The 22,329-nt window shown below is 39.3% G+C and overlaps 1 protein-coding gene across 4 annotated transcripts in view; it reads left to right on the forward strand.

The window, feature by feature from the left end:
- ca10a (carbonic anhydrase Xa) overlaps nucleotides 1-22,329 on the forward strand; it is a 344,540-nt gene that overhangs the window by 300,278 nt on the left and 21,933 nt on the right. For all 4 annotated transcript variants that reach the window (XM_080872456.1, XM_080872454.1, XM_080872453.1 and 1 more), the window contains one exon: nucleotides 717-902. In XM_080872456.1, the coding sequence (XP_080728582.1) occupies nucleotides 717-902 (186 nt within the window). The remainder of the gene's footprint in view (nucleotides 1-716; nucleotides 903-22,329) is intronic.

The raw sequence follows: 22,329 nt of genomic DNA on the forward strand, positions 1-22,329 counted from the left end.
GATTCTACCCTGATTATTTCAACCTTCCTTTCTTTTTACTGGGTCAGAGTTCTGCCAAATTAAAATAAAGCCCTCGGGACTGTTTCTGCATTAGTTCTGTTGACCGCATATCATTAGTAAATACTTACATTTCAAAAATGCAAGACACCCACATCTCCATATTAATAAAAGCCAAACTGATATAGCTTAAAAATTGCAAAAAAGCCAACATTTCCTTCACCATTCTCCAACGCCATTCAGTAAAAAGTGTTTTAAACCTACAGATAAAAAAAACAACAACACAAAAGATACTGAAGTTTTTAAAGAATCGGGTGTAAGATTTGGTCAAACTTTTTTGTATTGCTTTAGCACTTCCTGCCAGTTCACTTTTTTATATAACCTGCACGCAGATAATCTTTGGGTATATGAATATATTGTATTACACACATTTGCCACCCAATCATATTGTGTTAGTCCTTTTTTGTAACAGTGTTCCCTCAAAATTGTTTCTGTACAACAAGCATTTAACCTATCTTATGGTTCCGGCACTTGGAGCTCCAGGTTTAAGTTTTCTCCAAAAGCTGCCTGGGTTTATAGGGGCAGTATGGTAAAAATGATCTATTTATAACTGGTGAAACTGATAATTAACTTTGTCGTAATGTTTGTCCCGCTCACAACTGCACCTCATATTAATATTTAATCACCTGTGCGCCATCTGTTTTGTTTGTTTTTTTCAGGTGGGAGGAACAATGTACAACACAGGCCGTCACGTCTCTCTTCGACTGGACAAGGAGCACCTGGTTAACATCTCTGGAGGGCCAATGACGTATAGCCACCGTCTGGAGGAGATCCGGCTACACTTTGGCAGTGAGGATGTCCTGGGCTCAGAGCACCTACTTAACGGACAGGCCTTCTCTGGAGAGGTGTGTGCAGATGTGAAACTATTATGTGAAATAGCTAGCCATAAAAATAGGTGTTTTTGCAAAGCAAATTTTAACTAAATAAATTACCAAATGAAAATGAAAATCTATTTCACTGACTAGCATTATATCAAAATTAGTAGTTGGTTGTCAAAGATAAAAAGTTGGTCTTGCAAATTCTCCAGCCAGTGCTAGCCACACTACTGCTGAAGGAGAAGATATTAAAACATTGATTCATTAATTCATCATTCCTGAAATAATACACATTTCTTACAGCAGTCTGATGAATAAAAGAATGACACCATCTTGATACATTCTTTATCGCAACAACATCTACTGCTTTAAATCCTGCAAATCAGTGAAGTCCCTGAAATCAGTGGTAGGCACTGCAGCTCAATTTTAAAATACTGATCAGCTCCAAGTGCACTAAATGATCAGGCATGTGTTTCATGTTGACATGAAAGTCACTCAGTAGTATCAGGGGGAAAATGTCAGCTTGTGCTTTATGTCACAGAAACATGCAGGTATGTGTCAAGCCAGAAGGTAGGTTTTTTTTTTTTTAATTTTTCTTTATTCAAAATATATTTAATGAGCATAATTTGCATTGCTATCTGAAGATAACATTGACACGCACATGCATTTTCATGAAATTAAGAAAACAACCCTTTTTTCTCCACGGTCTTTAATCTTGTCACATCCTGTTATGGCAGGCAGGGAGGGCTTACAAATAGGGATGGGTATCAAAACCCGGTTCTTGTTGAGAACCGGTTCCCACTGTTTCAATTCCTTGGAATTGTTTGCCATTTTTGCAAACGATTCCCTTATTGATTCCAGTCGCCCCGAATGACATCACCAGTTGTGGAGCATCATTTACCTGGCATCAAACGCTCAAATGTTTGGTCATATTTTACGAGAATGGATGACCACAGGGCAACTTGCAATACTTGCAAAGTAGATATTTCGTTTAATGGAGGAAACACGACGAATATGCAAAAGCATTTGCTCACAGAACACGCGATGAGCTTAAATGAATGTCGTGTTTTTAATTCGCTCCGGACTCGTGAATCTCAACCCAGCAGCAGCGGTAACATTTGCACGTCCTCTCCTGTTAATGCGGCAGGTAAATAATTAACTAACAGTGCATATTATGTTAGCGCGATCTGCCTTATTACAAAACCTGCCATTACTGTGCGTTGCATTTAGGTCCTGGGGACCCTGTGACACCCCATTGAAGAGCCGTAGGCTGGATCTCTTAAGATCTCACTGTTGGGTTTGTATGGCCATGTTACTCCTAAATTTCTATCTTATTCAAAGAGAAGATATAAAACAAAGTTCTAAGCTAATCGACCTTAGTGTTCTCCTTTTTAAAAAGAATCGATTAGAGAATCGATAAAGAATCGAATCTTTAAACAGAATCGAAAATGGAATCGGAATCGTGAAAACCTTATCAATACCCATCCCTACTTGCAATAAATGATGTTTTTTCAGGTGCAACATATGGAACAGGGAAAGTGAATTATGTCAACCTAACCAAATCTAACCAGCTAACTAAAATCTAGTATTCCTGGTCCATTAATGGAACTGTCCTTGACTTTTATGTAATATTGTTAAAATGGGATTTTTAGCACACTTGTTGTTTAGCGGGTAGCCAGCGGTCCTGAGACAGGAGGATCCCATGGCCAATCTCCTAAGTAACGGGGACAATATTAGAAATAATGACGCATGTTTATGTGTATTTTTGTGCATTAGAGCCCTGACTTTAGTTCAGGGTATAAAGCTTCAGGTGAGGATGAAGAGGATGATATTTCATTACGGTTCTGGTGGCCTTCGCTTTCCTTTGCATTTTAATAATAATACATTTTATTTATTTATTTATTTTTTACTTATTTAGGGAAGGGGACCTCTTTTCTGACGATAAAACAGACCACTATATTCAAATATGTTGGGGGAACATGGCGATTTCCACAAACCAGTGCCTGCTCCTGTGTATTTTTAATGTATTCATTATAAGTTTATGAGAATGCATCCATTTTTTGAAATGTAATTACAATCTAATTATGTATATATATTTTTTTAAATTAAATAACCTCAAAAAAATACTAATCGTACGTTTAAGTTTGCGTGTTTGTACAGGTCGGTAGTACAGAACAGACTCATATGGCAATAGTAATTGGAACAAGCAGAAAGGAAAGATTAAGGCATTTATTTCTGGCCAGCATTAAGGCATACTGGTCATTAGAGAAGAAAGACATGCTGTACTCCCTTGCTTTCAGCAGCAGAAAAAGCTGAGCCATAATGAGTTTGTCAAAAAAGATTTTCCAAACATACTGAGGTGACACTGGAAGTGCTTTTGCTGTCGTTTGTAATTACACACAAATCTCTCTGATTAGAGACATATTAGACAGTTTTGATCAATGTCCTGTGAGGTGACAAGTAATTAACGTTGCATGATGCTTTATCATAGCTGATAAATCATCATGTGTAGTTACTCCGCCTCAGTTTGATTTGCAGCATGTTTCACAATATGAAAAACACAATGTTACATGTTTATCTGATTACCTAATATCTGATTAAAAACACGAGGCCTTATATGTAAGCTTTAAATTTCCAGTTTATCAAATACCATTGAGCAGTCCTTACCTTTAAATCTAAACTCTCTTCTTCCTCTCCTGTCCTGTCTTTCTTGTCTTTCTCCATCTGTAAGTGACGTTAGCTCTCTTTCTTTTCTCTCCCTGTGAAATGCAGTAGCTGGACCTTTAGATAGCAACACACTGTGAGACAAACCACACACAAACAGTTTGTGTGTTTGCTGATGTTTTTTGAGCTGATAGAAACGCTGTATTTGAAATCACCTGACACTTAAAAAAGTCACTCACTTTATGTTCACTCCTCTTCAGTAGTGCTAGCTAAATGCTTAAGTACCGCAACTTATGGAGACCTGCAGTCATTCTGGAACTGTGGCAAAAACACAACAAAACAAACAAACAAAAAAACCACCGTCCAACTTTGGCACTTGACTTTGTCTCTTTTTATGTGGCGATAATACACAAACAGGATTGCCTTTCATGTGTTTCTGTGTAGACTCAAATTGGTTTGATGTTTGAAGGCTCAGAATGACAAAATAATAACTCAACCCAATTGCATTAAAGCAAAATTAATGAGCATGTTTTTAGAAAATGTAAGAATTAGAAAGTATTGATATTTGTTTAAAAATATAGGTAGTAAAAGTAAAAAGTAGTCAGAATATAAACTACTCAAGTAAAGTACAGATACATGGAAATTGTACTTAAGTACAGTAACAAAGTATTTGTACTTCATTACTTCCCACCCCTGGAAACAACCAACTTCCATCAGTGCTTCCCCAAAAACACAACCATAGTTACGATGGTAGCAATGGCACAGGTGTGTGTACAGTGATATAAAAACAGTGTTTTTACTCTTTCTAAGGTTTGTTGGTGGCCCAGATCTGGTTTGCCAGATGTGGCCCACACATGGACCAGCAGCAGACACACCGTGCTGGCCCAGAACAGTTTCAGCTCTGGCCCCAGATGTCAGCGTAATGTGTACCTTAATCAGGACATGTAATAACAACATGTGCTGGAACATAATAGTGCAAAAGTAACATGAAGAAACTCTGTTCGGACAGTGAATGGACTGATTCGCATAGCGCTTTTCCCTATCCCAGATTACTCAAAGTGCTCTATCATGTCACATTCACACACTTTCTCTAAACTGAGTGTTTCATAACTACATTCATACACATTCATTACTCTTGGCATACAGACTGGAGGAGCCAGGGATCGAACCACTAACCTCCTGAACAGTAGGTGACCTGCTCTACCTCCTGAGCTACAGCCACACAGTGATAAACATGAGTAAACCCTCACTAGGTTTTGGATACAGTGTACAGTCTCAAACCTGCATTTGAAACATTGGCTACCATAGCAGTATAGTATTGCAACATGGCATTTGGGTCTTCTAACTAAAGTAGGAAAATAGGAACATAACTGGTGTATGTCAACATCTGGTTGACATATACACCCTGACGTGACGCCAGTCGGTCAGAAGGGCCAGCTTGATGCCAGATCCGGGCCAGACCTGTTTTCTATGAGCCTGGGCCACATAAACTGAACCACAATTGGGCCAGATATGGCATGCCACATCGCATAAACAGTGCCATCTATGCCAGGCCTGGCCCATATCCTGATGACATACATCTTACCATGCCAGAAGTCAGCCAGCAGTGCCGGCTTGATACCAGATCCGGGCCAGACCTGCTTGCTACGTGGGTAATAAATGCCACCAGAAATACATTGTGGCAGTACATAATAGAACAATAATAAGTTCGAGGGGGGACCTCTAAAAATCTTTAGAATTGTTTCCTACTTTGTGAAACAATGTTAAGAAACACAGCTTTTTATATTAAAAAATTAACTTAAAAACATTAAGAAGTAGCGTGACATTCAGTAGGTTTTTCTACTTCTTTCTACTGAATCAGGGTTGATGAGATACTGTATGATAGGCTCAACCAATGTTTTTTTGAAAGAGCTGTGCTTGATGTTATTCACCTGTGGCCATGAAAGTGATTGGAACAATTTAGTGATTTGGAATGGTGAGTGAATACTTTGATTTGAGAGTTCTTTCTTGCCAACACTGGAAAAAGTAAGTGAAGTAAAATGGATTCACTTTAAAATTGTACTTGAGGAATTTCAATACAATCAAAATGCAGAATTATAAGGACTTTATAGATGGAGCACGTGGAATCTAATGATCCCATGGAAACATATATTGTTTGAAAGAAAAATTGAACATCTACAAAAGTCTCCATTTGTTTAGTTTACACAGTGGATTTCAAAAAACCTCCCTTCGAAATCTCCAAATGTGAAATTACCTCTTGCATGACTGTAGTGATTCGCATCAGTCCTTCCAAGAGGCACAGCCCTGTCATAGGCATGGCGGTGAAGCATCTAATTTGACTTCTGCATGCTTTTTTTCATGCATAAAAAAGTGTGCTTTTTGTGCTATTCCATTTAAAATTTTTGATGAGCGAAATAATTAGTTTCACTGGCTTTGTTCATGAGCCACTCACATTGCTGCATTCTGTCATGGCCATCATATAAATAACAAATTTGTGCAGCAGCAAAAGTAACTGCAGTCCTGACAGAGAGATTTATTATAATTAATGAAATCATTTTTCCTCCTTCAGAGAATGGAAGGTGATATACAAATCTTGGCTTTTTACATCCCCTCACAAGCTGACAGATCAGCTCTGAACAAACTGTACAACATTATTGTTGGTTTACAGGACTCTAACCTAGAAGTAATATTTATTGTGCTGGGATACTTTAACAAAGTCAGTATGAAGAGAGTTCTACCCAAATACTATAAAAACATTTATTTTCCTAGAAGGTAATCCCTACACACATTCGTAAATCTTAGTTTATGTTTGCGGATCATACTGACAAATCTCAGTGACCTTAACTTCAAGGTCAAGGTCAGAGATCAAGATTTCTTAATATCTTGTGAACACTATAAGAAGGAAGTCACCTATGATTTTCAAATTCATACCCTAGGTACATGTACTATGACCCTGAGGGGTAGTACTGGTGGCTGCAGGTATTTTTGCTCTTTTTCCCCCCTATTTAGTATTTGCAGTACCAAAATATTGTGGACATTGTGTGGCCACGCTAACTCTAATACAGACATTGGAGGAAATTGACAGTTACACATAATAGGTTGCAAGTTCAAAATAATTTGAATGAGTTCTTCTTAGCTTTCTATAAAGATGATTCTTTTTACATTTTTAAATTTTATTTGACTGAAAGTCAGCACATGCTGGATGGAAACACCTAGCAACTAACATAATGCTTCAATTGACTAATATCAGTTTACTTTCGGCTACTACCACTACTACTGCTTTCCTACAGCCTCATAACAAACTTTTTAAATGCTTGATGTAAAAATACTGTTTCCTGATATGTGTTGTTTATTGTAACTCGTGCATTAAACAGTACATATATCTTACAATGAAACGGGTATTAAATATGACCAAGAGGAGGTATATAGATGATGAATAAAAGAGGGTCCACGACAGATTCCTGAAGAGCTCTAGTAGTAACTGGAAATGAACTGAATTTTAAATTTTATAATTGAATAAATTGAGTGCTGCCATAGAGATAAGATTCAAACCAATCTAAGGCTGTATCTGTGATTTCAATAGAAGCAAGAGTCTCAAGAAGAATGCTATAGGATATAGTGTCAAAGGCAGTAGACAGATCAAGGACGATTACAATGGTTAATAAGCCAGAGTCAGCTGCCATGAAAAGGGCGTTTGGCAAAAACCAGACTGGAATTGTTCACAAAGGTTACAACCAGACAAGTGAGTGGGACCTGAGATGCAGGTACTTTCTCAAGGATTTAAGATATAAAGGCTAGGTTGGATTTACGACGACGATTGATGAAATTTTGGCAAGCTGCGCCAGGTTTTTTTTTAAGTATAGGTGTTATCTGCTGATTTGGGAAATCAGGGAACAATACCAGAGGTGAGGGAAGAAGGAATAATAGCAGGTATTATGGTGTTCAGAGAGGGTCAGTAGCAGGGGCGGAGCGTGGGGGTGGCTTACGGGGCTTAAGCCCGGGTTGTTTTGTCAGAAGCCCGGGGTATTTTGGAGTGTAATTTTTTCATAGTTAGATGCCTGGCTGACAACTGTATAAAACAAAAAGTACACACAATATTCGAAGCACATAGTGCACACTGTGGGAATTTACGACTGTGCGTGAATCCCCCCCTGATATTGGTATGATCCAAGCTCAGGCACTAAGCGACTGAGCGAGGGGGCGGGGCAGCTGCTGCCCGTGAGTGCGCTGTTGGAGAGACGGAGCCAGCCATACTAAGGAGAGCTTAAGTTTGACCAGGTACCAAAGCAAATCATTCGTACCGTACAAATAATGTAAATATGACGGTGCATCACGAAAGATTGATATGAAACTGATCACTTGACCAATATTACGTTACTTGCTCTTCAAGTGAATCAACAAATGGCAAAATGAAAAGCCGAACAAATGCTTTTTTTTTTTTAGAGAGTCTTAGCTTACGTGTGTTTATTTCATATTTTCAGTTCTTACCCTCCCCGACTAAATCGGTTTCAGTTATGTACTGAAACATAAGAATGGACATTCGAGGGTTCTTTCAAAGAAAAAACTCAGGTAAATGTTATTTTATATATTATGCTTTGTATGTTGTTCAGTATATTTCTATGCAAAATAAGAGGGATTTCAGTACACAGCAGGATATTCACATTTGTAACCAGATATTTACATACACTTTAGGGAGAAAACATAAAACATTTTTACTGTACAACATCAATTTAGAGTAAATTTTTGTTTTAGATAAATATTGAAATATATTTTGAATTAGTTAAATTTCAGAATAAAGAGAGACAGAGCTATTTTTATCACTTTCATCAAATTTAGGAGTACATATACACTAAATTTATTGTTAATTAATAAGAAAACTCCAGACGATTCCATTCTGAGCTGAAGAAGCTTCTGATAGGTTAGTAGAGTCCATGTGAGTAAATTGGTGGCACAGCTGTGGATGCATATAAGGCAAAACACAGAGCCTGTTTCTTTGACATGGGAAAATCAAGAGATATCAACCAAAACACCAGGAAAAGAACTGTGGAGCTCCATAAATGTGGCTCAAGTTTGAATACAATTTGGTGCCATTTGCAATTAAGAAATACAGATAGTTTCTCTCTTTACTCTTAAAGTTAACAAATATGTTTTTATATTTATCAATCTAAAAAAATAAACATTTAGTCTGATTTGATGTTACAATTAAAAAAGTGTTTTTATCTGAAGAGTAAATATCTGGTTTCAACTGTATATTTGATGATTGTCAGCACAAAGAGGGAGAGAGAGGAGAACGAGGACAGAACAGATGAACAAGAGCAGGTGAGACACACATGTTAGTCAAATGGTTGTTTACCAAAAGTATCACCGTATCATAGGTACTCATGTATCTCGTACCTAGTGTTTCTTTTTAGGTTTGTTATTTTTCAAATTCTGTATTTATTAAGTTCTGCAGGCTTGTTTGCACAACAAGGCTAAATAATTATATAAACTTTTCTCAATCTAAATAGTGGACTTTGGTAGAATTAAAAAATAAGTGTAGTGCAGGTCTATGATGATTTTTAGTGCTACTATCATCTAGTTCTGATTCTGGTTCTGTCTTGGTTAAGTCCTCAGTAGTCCTGATTTTGAACTGTTGTAGTCCTGTTTTAATTCTGGATCAGTTCTGGGTCTGGTTGAATTGGGGTTTAGTCCTCGTGTCTTGATACAGCCCTGACCTTGTTCTGCCTTGCTGCTTAATTAAAAAACTAGTTTAAGGTGTCCTGCACATGTGATATATATTTTTCCCTATATGAAGTCATTCTTTTTTGAACAGAGCCTATTAATCTTTTAGTCATTTCTACACCCCCCCCCCCCCCCCCCCCCCAAAAAAAAAAAAAATCCCACATGCATACTACTCTTTGGGCTAAGCCCCGGGTGTTTCAAATGTCTGGCTCCGCCTCTGGTCAGTAGGCTCCAACCAAGAGGGTAGAAACTCCAATCAACAAGTGGATGGCTTGGATTTCAGATTAAGTCAGAAAATTCAGAAACAGAGGAAAGTGTCAGACTTGAAAGTGCACCAAAGGAATAGTTGAAGCTGAAAGCCTTTGTTGTCATTATACACAGTATAACGAGATTAAAAAGCAGCTCCGTAAAAGTGCACATATGCTAGCACATTATATGAAACTATATAATAAAATAACCATACAAATAATGTAGACATACAATCTAGACAGACAGTTTGAGCACCGACAATTTAACACGCACGCAAGAGTTAATGCTAGAGATATTTCAGTGCGAATTACTTTTGTGCAAGGTTGAGTCATAGGCTGAGGGAAGTGAAAAAGTGGTTAGTTGCTTGTAAATCTTGTAAACTTTAGTGTTCAAAAATGACATTTAAGTATTACAATAAGTGGCAGAATACAAATTGATGGCTATGGAGAAAAGGGCCCTTGTGTTCCCTTCACCTAAACTGACTAAACCTGCATATTAAGAAGATATTGCTGAAGGTATAGCATCCTTTTTAAAGATGACTATGGTTATTGTACATTTTCTTGTGGATGTCCAGATCTTTCATAGAGATGTTCCAGATGAAGGGCTTTAGCTTTCAGCTGACATAATTCAAACGCAAACCATCGTCCAGAGTGGGTGAAAAAGGTGAGTGTTTTATAAAGTAGCCAGGGCATCTAAAATTCCACGGAGGCCATCATTATAATGAGCAACTAGTTCTTCAGGGGTGGATGGAGGATTTATGCTGGGGAGACTGTCAATACCACTCAAAACAGCATTTAAATTAATGCCTTTGATCTTGTGAAATGAAATGACATGTTGGATATTTGCTTTGGATAGAGTGAAATTAACATCAAAAGATATTAATATGCGGCCAAAGATGGGGGAGATCAATTGCTATACAGTTAAGACGAGTGATGCCAGAACAACCGATTAGGTCCAGGATATTTACTTTGCAGTGTGTAGGGAAATCATCATGCTGCAGCAGTCCAAACATATCCAAGCAAGAAGTAATGTCCCTAGTGAGAGATGATTATTGATATTGTCCATATGTAATATTAAAGTCTCCCAGTAATATGGGGAAAATGAACAAAATGGGTGAGAAAAGCAGCATATTCATTGATAAAATCAGCACTGGAGTTAGTTGGGCTATACACAGAGGTGACTATAGGGATATGTCCATTAAGTTATAGGGAAATGGATTCAAATTAGTTCTTGACTGGCACATAAATAGGTGAAACCTGCCGTGGTAGATCACAAGACCTCCCACTCTACCAGATGCTTGAGGCTACCAGATTTAAATAAATCTGTGAGGAGCAGAGTCACACACTGTGAAATGTCATTTAGTTTTTGCTACGTTTCAATCAAACACAAAAAATTAAACACCAAAAGAAAAAATTCTTTAGGTTTTGCTAGGACAATGCAAAATGTGTGCAGCCATTAATTAACACAATGTGCAAAATAAATGGGAAGCTAGCATATAAACCAAAAACAGAGTTTTTGTTATGAGCACCTTAATTCTTCAAGATAGCCCGAGCTCTCTCTGGGAGTTTTTCCTTGAGTAGCCTTCAGAAATAGTTCTTCAGGGTTCTTGAAGGACATTCCGAATCTCTTCTTTAGAAGTTGGCTGCCTTTACTGTGGGGTCATCTAGACAGAGAACAGAACAGAGCTTTCCCTGTTAAGTTGATCCCATAGTGCTTCAATAATGTTGAGGTCGAGACTTGGGGGGGGGGGGGGATGCAAAGCAGTCTTTCAGTTTCTGAACTGGACCTATGAAAAGCATGAATACAGTTAACTTTTTTTATTTTTTATTTTTTCAGCTTAATACCTGGCCTCACCTCTTGCATATATTGTCAGTTGTACTGCATGCAAGCTGGCAAATAACAGGGAAACCAAGGCCAGGAGATAGCCAACGGATGTTCCCGTTTTTCATCCTATTCCATTTTGTCATATTCTACTCACTCAAACAATTGTTTCTGGTTAAAATGGCAACTAGAAAACATCTTACTCATCCTTCACCACCCCCCGCCATAGCCCTTCTCAGAGCTAGAGTTGTGATTTCAAGGTCCAATAAGATTCTTCATAATTGAAAATGAAGAAAAATTCTCGCTTGCCAGCTCCCTAGCCTGATGTGCATATTTTGCTGACGCTGTGCACATCCTTGAAATGTGAGCAAAGAGTGGAATATTCAAACTTTTTAAAGCAGAACCTCTTTCTGAAATTGCTTCCTGTGGCAGGAATGGCACGTGTTTGTGTATATGTGAGTGCATTAAAACTCAAGCTTTCATTTTTTAATCACCCCTTTTTATTGTCAAACTCAGCATGGCTTTTTCTTTGGTCTTTCTCTTCCACTTTGCTGAAAAATTGTATGTAACTGTGTTTGCCTAAGTTTTTATTTATGTCTGTGTGTGTGAGGGTGTTTGTGTGTGTTTAGCTCACATTTACTTTACTGCATACCAAAAAAAATGCATGAATGAAATGTATTAAATAAATATAAAAGAGTGGCAGAACATAATGAATTTAATAAAGAACAGAAAGTCTTTCTTATTATTACATAAAACTTCATAGTGTTAGGTGGCAGCTCATTACTCAGTCTAATTACACTAATTCTCCCTCTAGAAAAAAAAGAAACTGATAACATCGCGTATAAAATAATGACTTGAAGTTATTGCTGTTTTAAAAAACAACAACAAAAAACCCAACCCAAAACAAAAAAAGCAGATGATCTTTAAAATTATATCCGGCAGTGTAGAACTAAACTGTACTTCCATGTGTTTCATGGCTATTTATAGATAAAGATAGAGATACATAAACATGTAAATACACATAAACATATAAAAATAAGAATAAAGGTAGAAAATAATGATAATGGCTGAGCATTCTCTGTGTAAAAACAGAAGCTAGCCTGGTGGACACATAATATTTTAGCACCTGTTAAAAAAACCAAGGTGTTTCATTTTCAGATTAAATTGAGTGGCTGCTTCAGGAGAGCAGAGCTGCATGCATAAATTAACCCCTAGGTACTGGAATACCAGCCAGCCAATGCACAACACACATCACCCAAATACTCTCTCTCACACACACACACACACACACACACACACACACACACACACACACACACACACACACACACACACACACAATTAATAATTCCCGGTATGCTGATTCTTTCTCCTCTTGTGTACATCTCATTTATATACAGGAGCTCCTCAGTACATTGCATTATAAAAGCATACTGAGTGCTAAATGGGTACTAGACAATCAAAAGCCATTTTAGTGAGCACCATGTAAACAGTGATAGTCTATTGAAGGTTACTGAAGTAACCAAACAATGAAAGACATCGAAGGCTGAATGAGGAATAGAAGATGGACCTCACTAATATAACTGAGTACTGTAATTACACTACTTGATCTGAAGGCCAACTTTATTCATATTTTCTTGAACTGCTTTAAATTCAAGCCTTTCTGAGAAAATTAAAAAACACTGAGTCTCTTAACAATGACGCAAGCAAAAATTTTACTCTACTATATTTTAAATGGCATCAATCTATTCTGAATCATACTATGCATTGTTTAAGAGAAAAAAACCTTTTGTGTAAATGTTGTAAACCATTTTAAAATACCAACAGCACAGTAATAATAGTTACTTGCTCGGCAATAAGATTGGCTATGCAGCTGAACTTCAGTGTTTCACTTTTCTTTTGTCTACACATAAATGTGCTGCATGTCATTTCAGTCAAACCAGACAAAAAGCATTCAGTTTTGAGATGTAACAGGTAACACTGAGGAGCCTTAGTTAATGTTAAGCCAGTAACATTATTTATATAACCTACGAAAGACCAGATAACTGTTATCATCCCCTGATATATAAAACATTAGAACTGAAAGAGGAAGTACATTTTTGTGTGTGTGTTTTAAAGTAATCCAAATCGGTTGGATCATCATCAACCAGTGAGAGCTGGCTGTCCGACTATGAACAAGCACTTTTGAGTCTTTCTTTGTTTTTGCATTTTTATGCCAGTTGTCAATATTTAGTTTCTTTAAACTTTACCAGAACACTGGGTCATGATCATCCTACATATTATACATAGAGTGAAATTCCGTCAGAGTGTGAATCATTGTGGTGACTGTTTTAGCCCATTAGGTACAACAACATCATTTTCACCAACCCTTTTCTAAAGTGTGCTGTAAGTTTTAGATTGATTTTCCTCCTTCCAGGCAGCCGCTGCTTTGAGTGCTTTCAGTTCACTGTGGAGACATAATATGTAGGTGATCCATCACAAAGAAAAATTCCTCTTCTCCGTTTGGCCCGTGTAATACTGAAGCAAGGTCACATGGGCACTATGTTAAAAAAATATTTACCAACGTTATATTCACAGGCTCTCTAATATTTAACTGAAATTCAGAATTAGCATCTTATAGGCCCAATGTTCTTTTGCCTGTGCTTGGTTTATGATCTTGTTTTTTTTTTTTTTTTTTTTTTTTTTTGTTTTTACAACTTTATTTATAGTTTTCCAACAAAACAGTCCAGAATTTCTTACAAAAGTTGCGAACCCTACCCCCCACCCCCATCCAGGTGGCATCCCCACAACCAGGAAGCACAATACACACAACACAAAAAAAAAAAAAAAAAAAAAAAAAAAAAAAGGGGGAGAAACACTCAAACCAATCTGTGACAGTCATTATAGCACCAACAGCCGGACCCCGGCACATGAGAGAAGAAACAAAGAAGAAAAAGGGATTAAAGAAATCCCAACAGTCAAAGTACGGGCATTGAGGAGACTATGGACAGCAGTCCGAGAAGAGAGCAAGAGCATAAATTACCAACAAGTAAAGAACAATAAATCAGGCAAAAGACAGACTCTTGACATGAGTTATGAACCGTGACCAGGTTTTGTCATATTTACTCTCCAAGCCGCGCACGGTATACCTAATTTTTTCCAGAGCTAATCCCAACATCACCTCTCTAATCCAATGGACGTAGGAAGGAGGGTTCGACGCCTTCCAGCTCAGCAGTATCAGACGGCGGGCATGCAACGAGGCAAAGGCTATTGCGTTTTTGTGGAGGGGAGAGAGTCTCAGCTCTTCCCGAGGTACACCGAAGATAGCTATCAAAGAGTCAGGCCGCAGTGTTTCACCCGATATAGCTGACAGTGATTGAAAAATTGATGTCCAGAAACCATACAGGGAGGGACATGACCAAAACATGTGCCCCAAAGAAACAGGAGAGTAATCACATCTAGGACAATTCGGTGCAACATCAGGGTACAGTTTAGACAGTCTGTCATTAGAATAGTGGAGCCTGTGGACGACCTTAAATTGAATCAGGCCATGTCTAATACAGAGAGAAGACGTATGTATACGCTGTATGGCTTTCTTCCAGATGTCTTCTGAGATGAGTTCTCCAACCTCCCCTTCCCACGCCGCCTTAGGTTTGTCCCATGTATGAGGGCAGCTTTCAAGAATCAATGCATAAATCTTCGATATTGCTCTTTTAGTGGGCTGACTCACATTAAGAACTAGATACAGTAGGTCCTTAGAGGGCAGAGACGGGTACCCTGGGAGAAATTTAGAAGCAAAACTCCGAGCCTGAAGGTATCTGAAGTAGTGAGACTTTGGTAAGTTATGGTCTTCACACAAATGTTTAAATGAGACAAAGCCATCCTCAGTGAAGAGATCTTGAAAGAAAACCAGACCGTTTCTGTGCCAGACTGCAAATGAATGATCTATTTGAGATGGTGTAAAAAGATGGTTGAACATTATCGGAGAAAAGCTACAAGTATTTGTCAAGTTAAAATGTTTCCTGAATTGACCCCAGATCTTAATTGAATTTTGAACCACCAAATTGGAGTTCAGCCCAGATGCTTTGACATTCAGTGGGAGAGGGGCAGTTAAGATCGAAATCGGAGAGATTGGGAGTGTAGCTCTCAGTTCCATATCTGCCCAGACTGGACCCTCCCCATCCGCAAACATGGTTATCCAATATGTCAGCTTGACAATGTTAGCAGCCCAATAATAGAATAAGAAATTAGGTAAGCCCAAACCACCATCAGCTTTAGCTCTCTCCAGGCTCACTCTCCTTATGCGTGCAGGTTTTTTGTTCCATATGAACAAAGAGACAAAGCGATCCAGCTGGGCAAAATAGGATTTGGGGAGAAAGATGGGGATCATTTGGAATAGATAAAGAAACCTGGGCATTACAGTCATCTTCACCACATTTATCCGTCCTGCCAGCGAAAGTGGAAGTTTTGACCACCTACCCAGATCAGATTTAGTACTGTCCAGAATAGACCTGTAGTTATACTGGAAAATAGTCTTAATCGAGCCAGCTATTTCCAGTCCCAAATATGTGAATTTGTCATTTTCAATTTTAAAAGGCAAATCGTCATAAGTGGTCTGTTTTGCCAGATTGTTCAATGGAAACAGTAAAGATTTTGATAAATTAACCTTATACCCCGATATGTTGCTGAACTCCCGCAGCCAGCGGAAAAGGTGGGGCATACTCCCAATTGGGTCTGATATCTGCAAAAGGAGATCATCAGCATAAAGCAGAGTTTTATGAGTTACCTCACCCCTGGATATACCTTTAATCCTCTCATCAGATCTGATAGCAATTGCCAGCGGTTCGATCGCAATGTCAAACAGGAAGGGTGACAGGCAACAGCCCTGCCTCGTCCCCCTGTAGAGCGAAAAATATTCCGAAATCAGACCATTTGTCCTGACTGCAGCCATAGGCGTTGAATATAGGACTTTAATCCATCTACAAAAAGTAGGTCCCATGCCGAATTTCTCCAGAACTGTGAAAAGGTAGGACCATTCGATTCTATCAAACGCCTTTTCAGCGTCAAGGCTCAGAATAACTTCCGGTTGTATTGTCGAATGGGGGGAGAATACCACATTAAACAGTCGTCTCACATTAAAAAATGACTGCCGTCCGGGAATGAAGCCCGTTTGGTCCTCATTAATAATGGTGGAAATAATAGGGTCCAACCGTAGTGCAAGAGTTTTGGTTAAAATCTTATAGTCACAGCACAAAAGACTTATTGGCCTGTATGAGCTACACTGTACAGGATCTTTATCTTTCTTTAGTAAGACTGAGATCGTGGCCTGGGTAAGCGTCTGCGGCAGATTGCCAGTAGCAAAAGATTCAGCATAAACTGATTCTAAAATAGGTGTGAGCTTCGAAGAGAATTCCTTGTAAAACTCCATGGGGAAACCGTCCGGACCTGGCGACCTTCCAGTCTGAGATAATTTAATAGCGTTCGTTATCTCTTCAATCGACAACGGCTGTTCCAAAGGCGACTGAGCGTCCGGAGAGAGCTTGGGAAGATCCAGCGAGTCAAGAAACGAGTAGATCTCGGATGAATCACTGCCCACCTCTGATTGATATAGGGTAGAGTAGAAATATTTGAACTGGTCATTAATGACTCGGGGGTCGTGAGATATCGAATCAGCACCTATTTCAATTCCCGAAATCACGCGCTCAGCTGACCGCTGTTTGAGCTGAAGTGCAAGGAGCCTCCCCGCTTTATCTCCATGCTCATAATATACCTGCCTGGATTTAAAAATATTTCTTTCGGCTCTCCATGTCATAAGCGTGTCAAATTCAGTTTGCAACAGTAATTTCTCCTTAAAAAGATCTGGCGTAGGTGAAAGAGCGTAACGCCTATCCATATCCGCAATCTTGTCAGCCAGTTCTTTAAGTTGTTTAGAGCGCTCCTTGTCTCTGTGTGCCACATAAGAAATAACTTGGCCCCTAATATAGGCTTTCATAGACTCCCACAAGACTCCCCTCGACACATCCTGAGTGTCATTAATTTCTAGAAAGAAGTCAATCTGATTGCTGAGAAACGTTTTAAAGCGTTCACATAAAAGTAATAGGGGGTCTAGCCGCCACGTTCGTTGGGGCGCCACATTACCTGGAAAAACCAGACCCATCTGCACAGGGCTATGATCTGACAGCACTATACTGTGGTATTTGGTGCTGGAAATTAAGGGAAGTAGCTGGTTATCGACAATGAAGTAATCAATCCTGGAGTAACTATGATGTACAGGGGAAAAAAAGGAAAATTGCTTCGTAGATGGGTTTGTTGCACGCCAAGGGTCTGGTAAGCCGCAAGAACGGAGTAGGGAATTAATAGCCACTGCTGCTGACGAGAGGGTGTTGCTCGACCTTACGCTTGATCGGTCCAGCTGGGGAGAAAGGACACAATTAAAGTCTCCACCTAGAATCAGTTTATAGGAGACAAGGTCCGGGAGAGTCGAAAAAAAATTAAGAAAGAACTGTGCGTTGTCCCAGTTAGGTCCATAAATATTAGCCAGTATTAGTGGTGTGTTAAACAGCTTGCCCACTACAACAACATATCTGCCATTAGGATCTGATATCACTTCAGAGTGTTCAAATGGAACCCCCTTCCTAATTAAGATTGCTGTTCCCCTGGCTTTGTAGTTAAAACGTGAATGATATATTTGTCCAATCCACTTACAACCTAGTCTTTTTTGGGAGTTAGTATTTAAGTGTGTCTCCTGTAGAAACATCACGTCAGGTTTGAGCGATTTCAAATGACTAAATACCTTGCTTCTTTTAACCAAATTATTCAGCCCTTTGACGTTCCAGCTAATGAATGAGACCGATTTCTGTTGATTATTCACATTATCCAGAGTCATAGTGCCACAATCGATAATAGACTGATCCTGCACGTTGGTTATATCTCAGTGTTTCAGTGCCTGTTTGAGCCACAACATAAACCACAGATAAACCCAAAGCAAAACTAACAAAAACAAACAGATAAACATAGATAAACCTCTCACCATCCTGGACCCCTGGGCTGGTCTTCCACAAACCTGAGACTGCCCTGAAAACACTCCTCTCTCTCCTAGGCATATAACACGTTTACACTAGCTTAAACTCTTACATGAACTCAGCAAAGACAGAACAAAGTATAATAGGACCCTTGACTCAGCATCATTATTGCCGCATGCATGTCGGCACCCATCCACTTACAGGCCGGTACGGCTCTGAACACTCACGGTTGGAAAATAATCCCACAAGAAAGGGGTAAAACCCAATAAAAATAATGACACTGGTGATAAGAAAAAGGGGATTAATTAATCAGAATACATCAAAAAGCAAAATAAAAGCACTGTTGGGGTTATGGTGTCGGGCTGGAACTAAGACCAATGAGGATACCGAAGATATTCTGAAATAAAATATTCCCCAGGCCACATGACATCCACAGAAATCCTCAACATCTTATAGCTATACCTTGTCCAATCATAAAGGGCATCCAACCGTAGCGTGGCGACGTTCACCAGTCAATGCACAGCCTGTGCAGACTACCTCAATGGTAGCACGCAGCGTGTGATACTTGTTGTGGTCCGTGAATTAACTGTCACTCTCCCTCCGTCTCCCGTGGGCGCAGATTGGTCTCGACGTAGTGCCTTGCCTTGATCGGATCTTCGAAAGACATCTGTTCGCCAGCCGGGGTCGTGATTTTCAATGTAGCTGGATACAGGAGACCATATTTCACCCCCGTACACCGGCGAAGCAATCTTCTCACCTCGGTAAAGGCCGATCTCTTCTTTCTAACGGTGGCCGAGAAATCTGGGTAGATGTAGAAACGCTTCCCATTACGGGTAATGGGACCTGCCCCCATGGCCTTTCGAAGAACATCCACTTTCTCCTGAAAATAGTGGAACTTGACGATTATCGGTCTCGGGGCATCTCCATCCTTTGGCCTCGGCTGCAGGCTCCTATGCGCCCGATCGAGCGTCGGCGTATAGTCGAGGGCGAGCGCTTCCTTCAACAATTCAGCCACGGCTTTCTCCGGTCGAATATTTCCGAATCCCTCTTCCACTCCAATTAGTCTGCAGTTATCACGACGTTGCCGGGACTCCAAATCATCGGCCTTGTCTGCCAACCGGACGACTTGGGCAGATAGCGCATCAACTTTAGCTTCCAGTGCTACAACACGGTTAGCCTGGCCATTAGCTTCCTCCTCAAGATCATCAGTGCGGGTCGAGAGCGTGGCGTTTTCTTTCTGCATGTCTTCGATAGCCTTCGCAAACTCTGCGCGCACACTCAGGACCTCTGACCTTAAATCACCCGCCAAGTCGTCTATTTTCTTGTGTAGTTCACCTGCAGCTGCCATCACAGACGAGTCGATCTTGGCTAGCACATTCTGCTCCGTTTGCTTTATGGCAGCCATGATTGTGTCGAGATCCGGCCCGGCCCCCACCCCCGCGGCCGGATCCGCACCAGGCAAGTCCGAGGCATCAGGCCCCGGCTTCTGCTTGAGCGATTTGAACAGCATGTTGAACAGCTTTAGACTACAAAATACAACTGATTCGAAAGATTAGGCACTTGTGAGACGGGTTCGCGCCGGGATGTACTAGAAGGGGAGCGGGAAAATTACGCAAATGGTCAATCTAAGCAGAGCTCGCAAAAACACGTCTTCACATGTCGCTGCTCTCTCCCCTCCTCTGGTTTATGATCTTGTTGATCACAATGATGCGGTCCATTTAGATAACCTGTCTTAAGATAACGGTTCAAAAGTGGTGTTAGTGAATCCACCAGAGTGTCTTAGGCAGAAAATAATTACTCAGAAATGTAGATGAAATTATTAACAGATTCGAATCAGTTCATTTAAATCTGTTTATCAGTTAATATATTTTTACGTCTGTTTTTTCTTGTCTCAGCTGAAAATGCTAACATGCGATATTTAATTGGAATTTTGAATAGAAATCTATGGTTTACTCTCTAATGCTAAGGATGCCTTATGGCACCACCCCTTCTAGGACCGAGCCAAAACAAAGCCAAGCTGGGTACATGAGCCAATCAAACTGTTGCAGTTGTTGCATATACATAGTTGAGGTTGGCGAGAGTTTCAACTGTGAAATGGCAGGCATATATACAGGTTCTTGTCCAGTTATCCTTGTAAAAAAGTAGGTGAATAAACTATGTTTTAGACATCTGAAAATTTTCTCCCACCCACCCAAAGTTTGAAGTCCATTTCTGAGCTTAGGATGAATTGTGTCTTATAGCCTGCATGGCAGTGTTGATAGCTTCAGCCAAACCATCATATACTTACATACTTATCCAGTAACAGAGCCTCATGTGTATTATCATTATTTTTGGAAGGAATACAAAACTTTGGTTTGGCTTAAGGGTCAGGTATGATCATGGAATGGAAAATATACAGGATGGTCATTTTATGTTACAGAGAAGAGGAGTAGGCAGGTGTTTCAGTAATAACCAAAGAATTGAAAGACTGTGGGCAGAACTCCACACAATTGTATCAAGACACCTTAGAAATATTTTTAATTTTATGGAAGAACGGGATATGTTGGATTCACTGAATGAGCTGCATCTTTTTTGCCTGTATTATGTTTATTCGCCAAGGATTGAAAAAGCAAGAGTACAGAGCAGAATCAGTGTCAATCAGTGGAACAACCATGATCTCTCTACACAAGGAGGACAGGCGCCTCTTCAGCTGTGGCATACAGGTGTCACAAACAATGTGGGAATCCAGTCGTTTATAAATGACATTTTTCATGTCGATATCTATTATGGCATTGATGAAGGGCCATTACCCCGGCCATTACTTCAAACAAACAATAATGTCATAATTCCAGATAATGATGTCAACATTAATGAGACCGCAATGAACATTATTCAACAAGTGAATCTATTAGAAAATGATGGAAATCAGGGAATATGTTTTTTCTTCACTTTTACACATTTTTTGTTGAAAAAAAAGAAAGAATTAAGAAATATAAGAAAACATATCCGATCAAAACTAACAACATACTGAAAGCATTTTCTGTAAAATGACAGCAGAAACTGAGGCAGCAGAAGAATGAAAAGACACAAAGACAACCATGTCAAAGACACATGAACAGAGTAATGTGAGACAAAGACTATATGTTCACACTCAATAGTCTAAATAAACTTCTGAAGTGCTGTTAAATGGTTGGTATCTACCTGTATGAATCCTGAAGAACAATCACCGTAACGAGTCTTAAAACATCGATCTGACTGAGGCAGATGAATTTGTGAATATTAAAACTTTGACAAGTTAACACAGTCCTGCTCAAATGGAATACAAACTACTTCTAATGCAATATAAGATTTATAAAATAAATATACTTACCTTTTTGACTTTTTTTTTGAAGAGTTCCAGGTCAGCTATGTGTTCCAGAGTTGGATTTGATGAATTGCCAACCAGAAGAGAAAGTGCTGTTGGTGACAGAAAGTTAGGTGGTTAGGACCACCATGTACCAAGCTTACTGCAACAGAATTAAAGGAAAAGCAAAACTGTCAATAATGTTGCCTGTAAAGATCCATATCAGTTAGACAGTTCACACTATTAATCTTAGAAAAATTGGTAATTACCAGTACTCTCAAGAGCCAAGTTCTTGCAGTTTTATTTCCCCTCAAACATGGGTGACCCTGCAATGGTGTCCATCAGTAGTCTCAAGAATTCCCTCCTTGGCCCACCTAAATCAACCCCTTTCTCATTTCACACACATCATCAAATTGGGCTCATGAGATATCCTTTGAAAACCATGTAAGGCTCCCTCCCACACAGCAGAGCGATTTATATTACATTTGCACTGCTATTTTGTGCTAATTTTGCTTGACAGTTCCAGCAGTATCTCTTAAAGCGGGACTTTTTCTGCACTAAAAAAAGAAAAGAAAACACAAAATTAAATATATCAGCTACATGGTCATCTTACAGAATTTGAAAATATGTGTCATACTGATCATAGAGATTTAAAGTTTTATATTCATTTGACAATTCT

Source organism: Rhamphochromis sp. 'chilingali' (assembly GCF_963969265.1).
Source record: "Rhamphochromis sp. 'chilingali' genome assembly, chromosome: 22".
NCBI classification, from domain to species: domain Eukaryota; kingdom Metazoa; phylum Chordata; class Actinopteri; order Cichliformes; family Cichlidae; genus Rhamphochromis; species Rhamphochromis sp. 'chilingali'.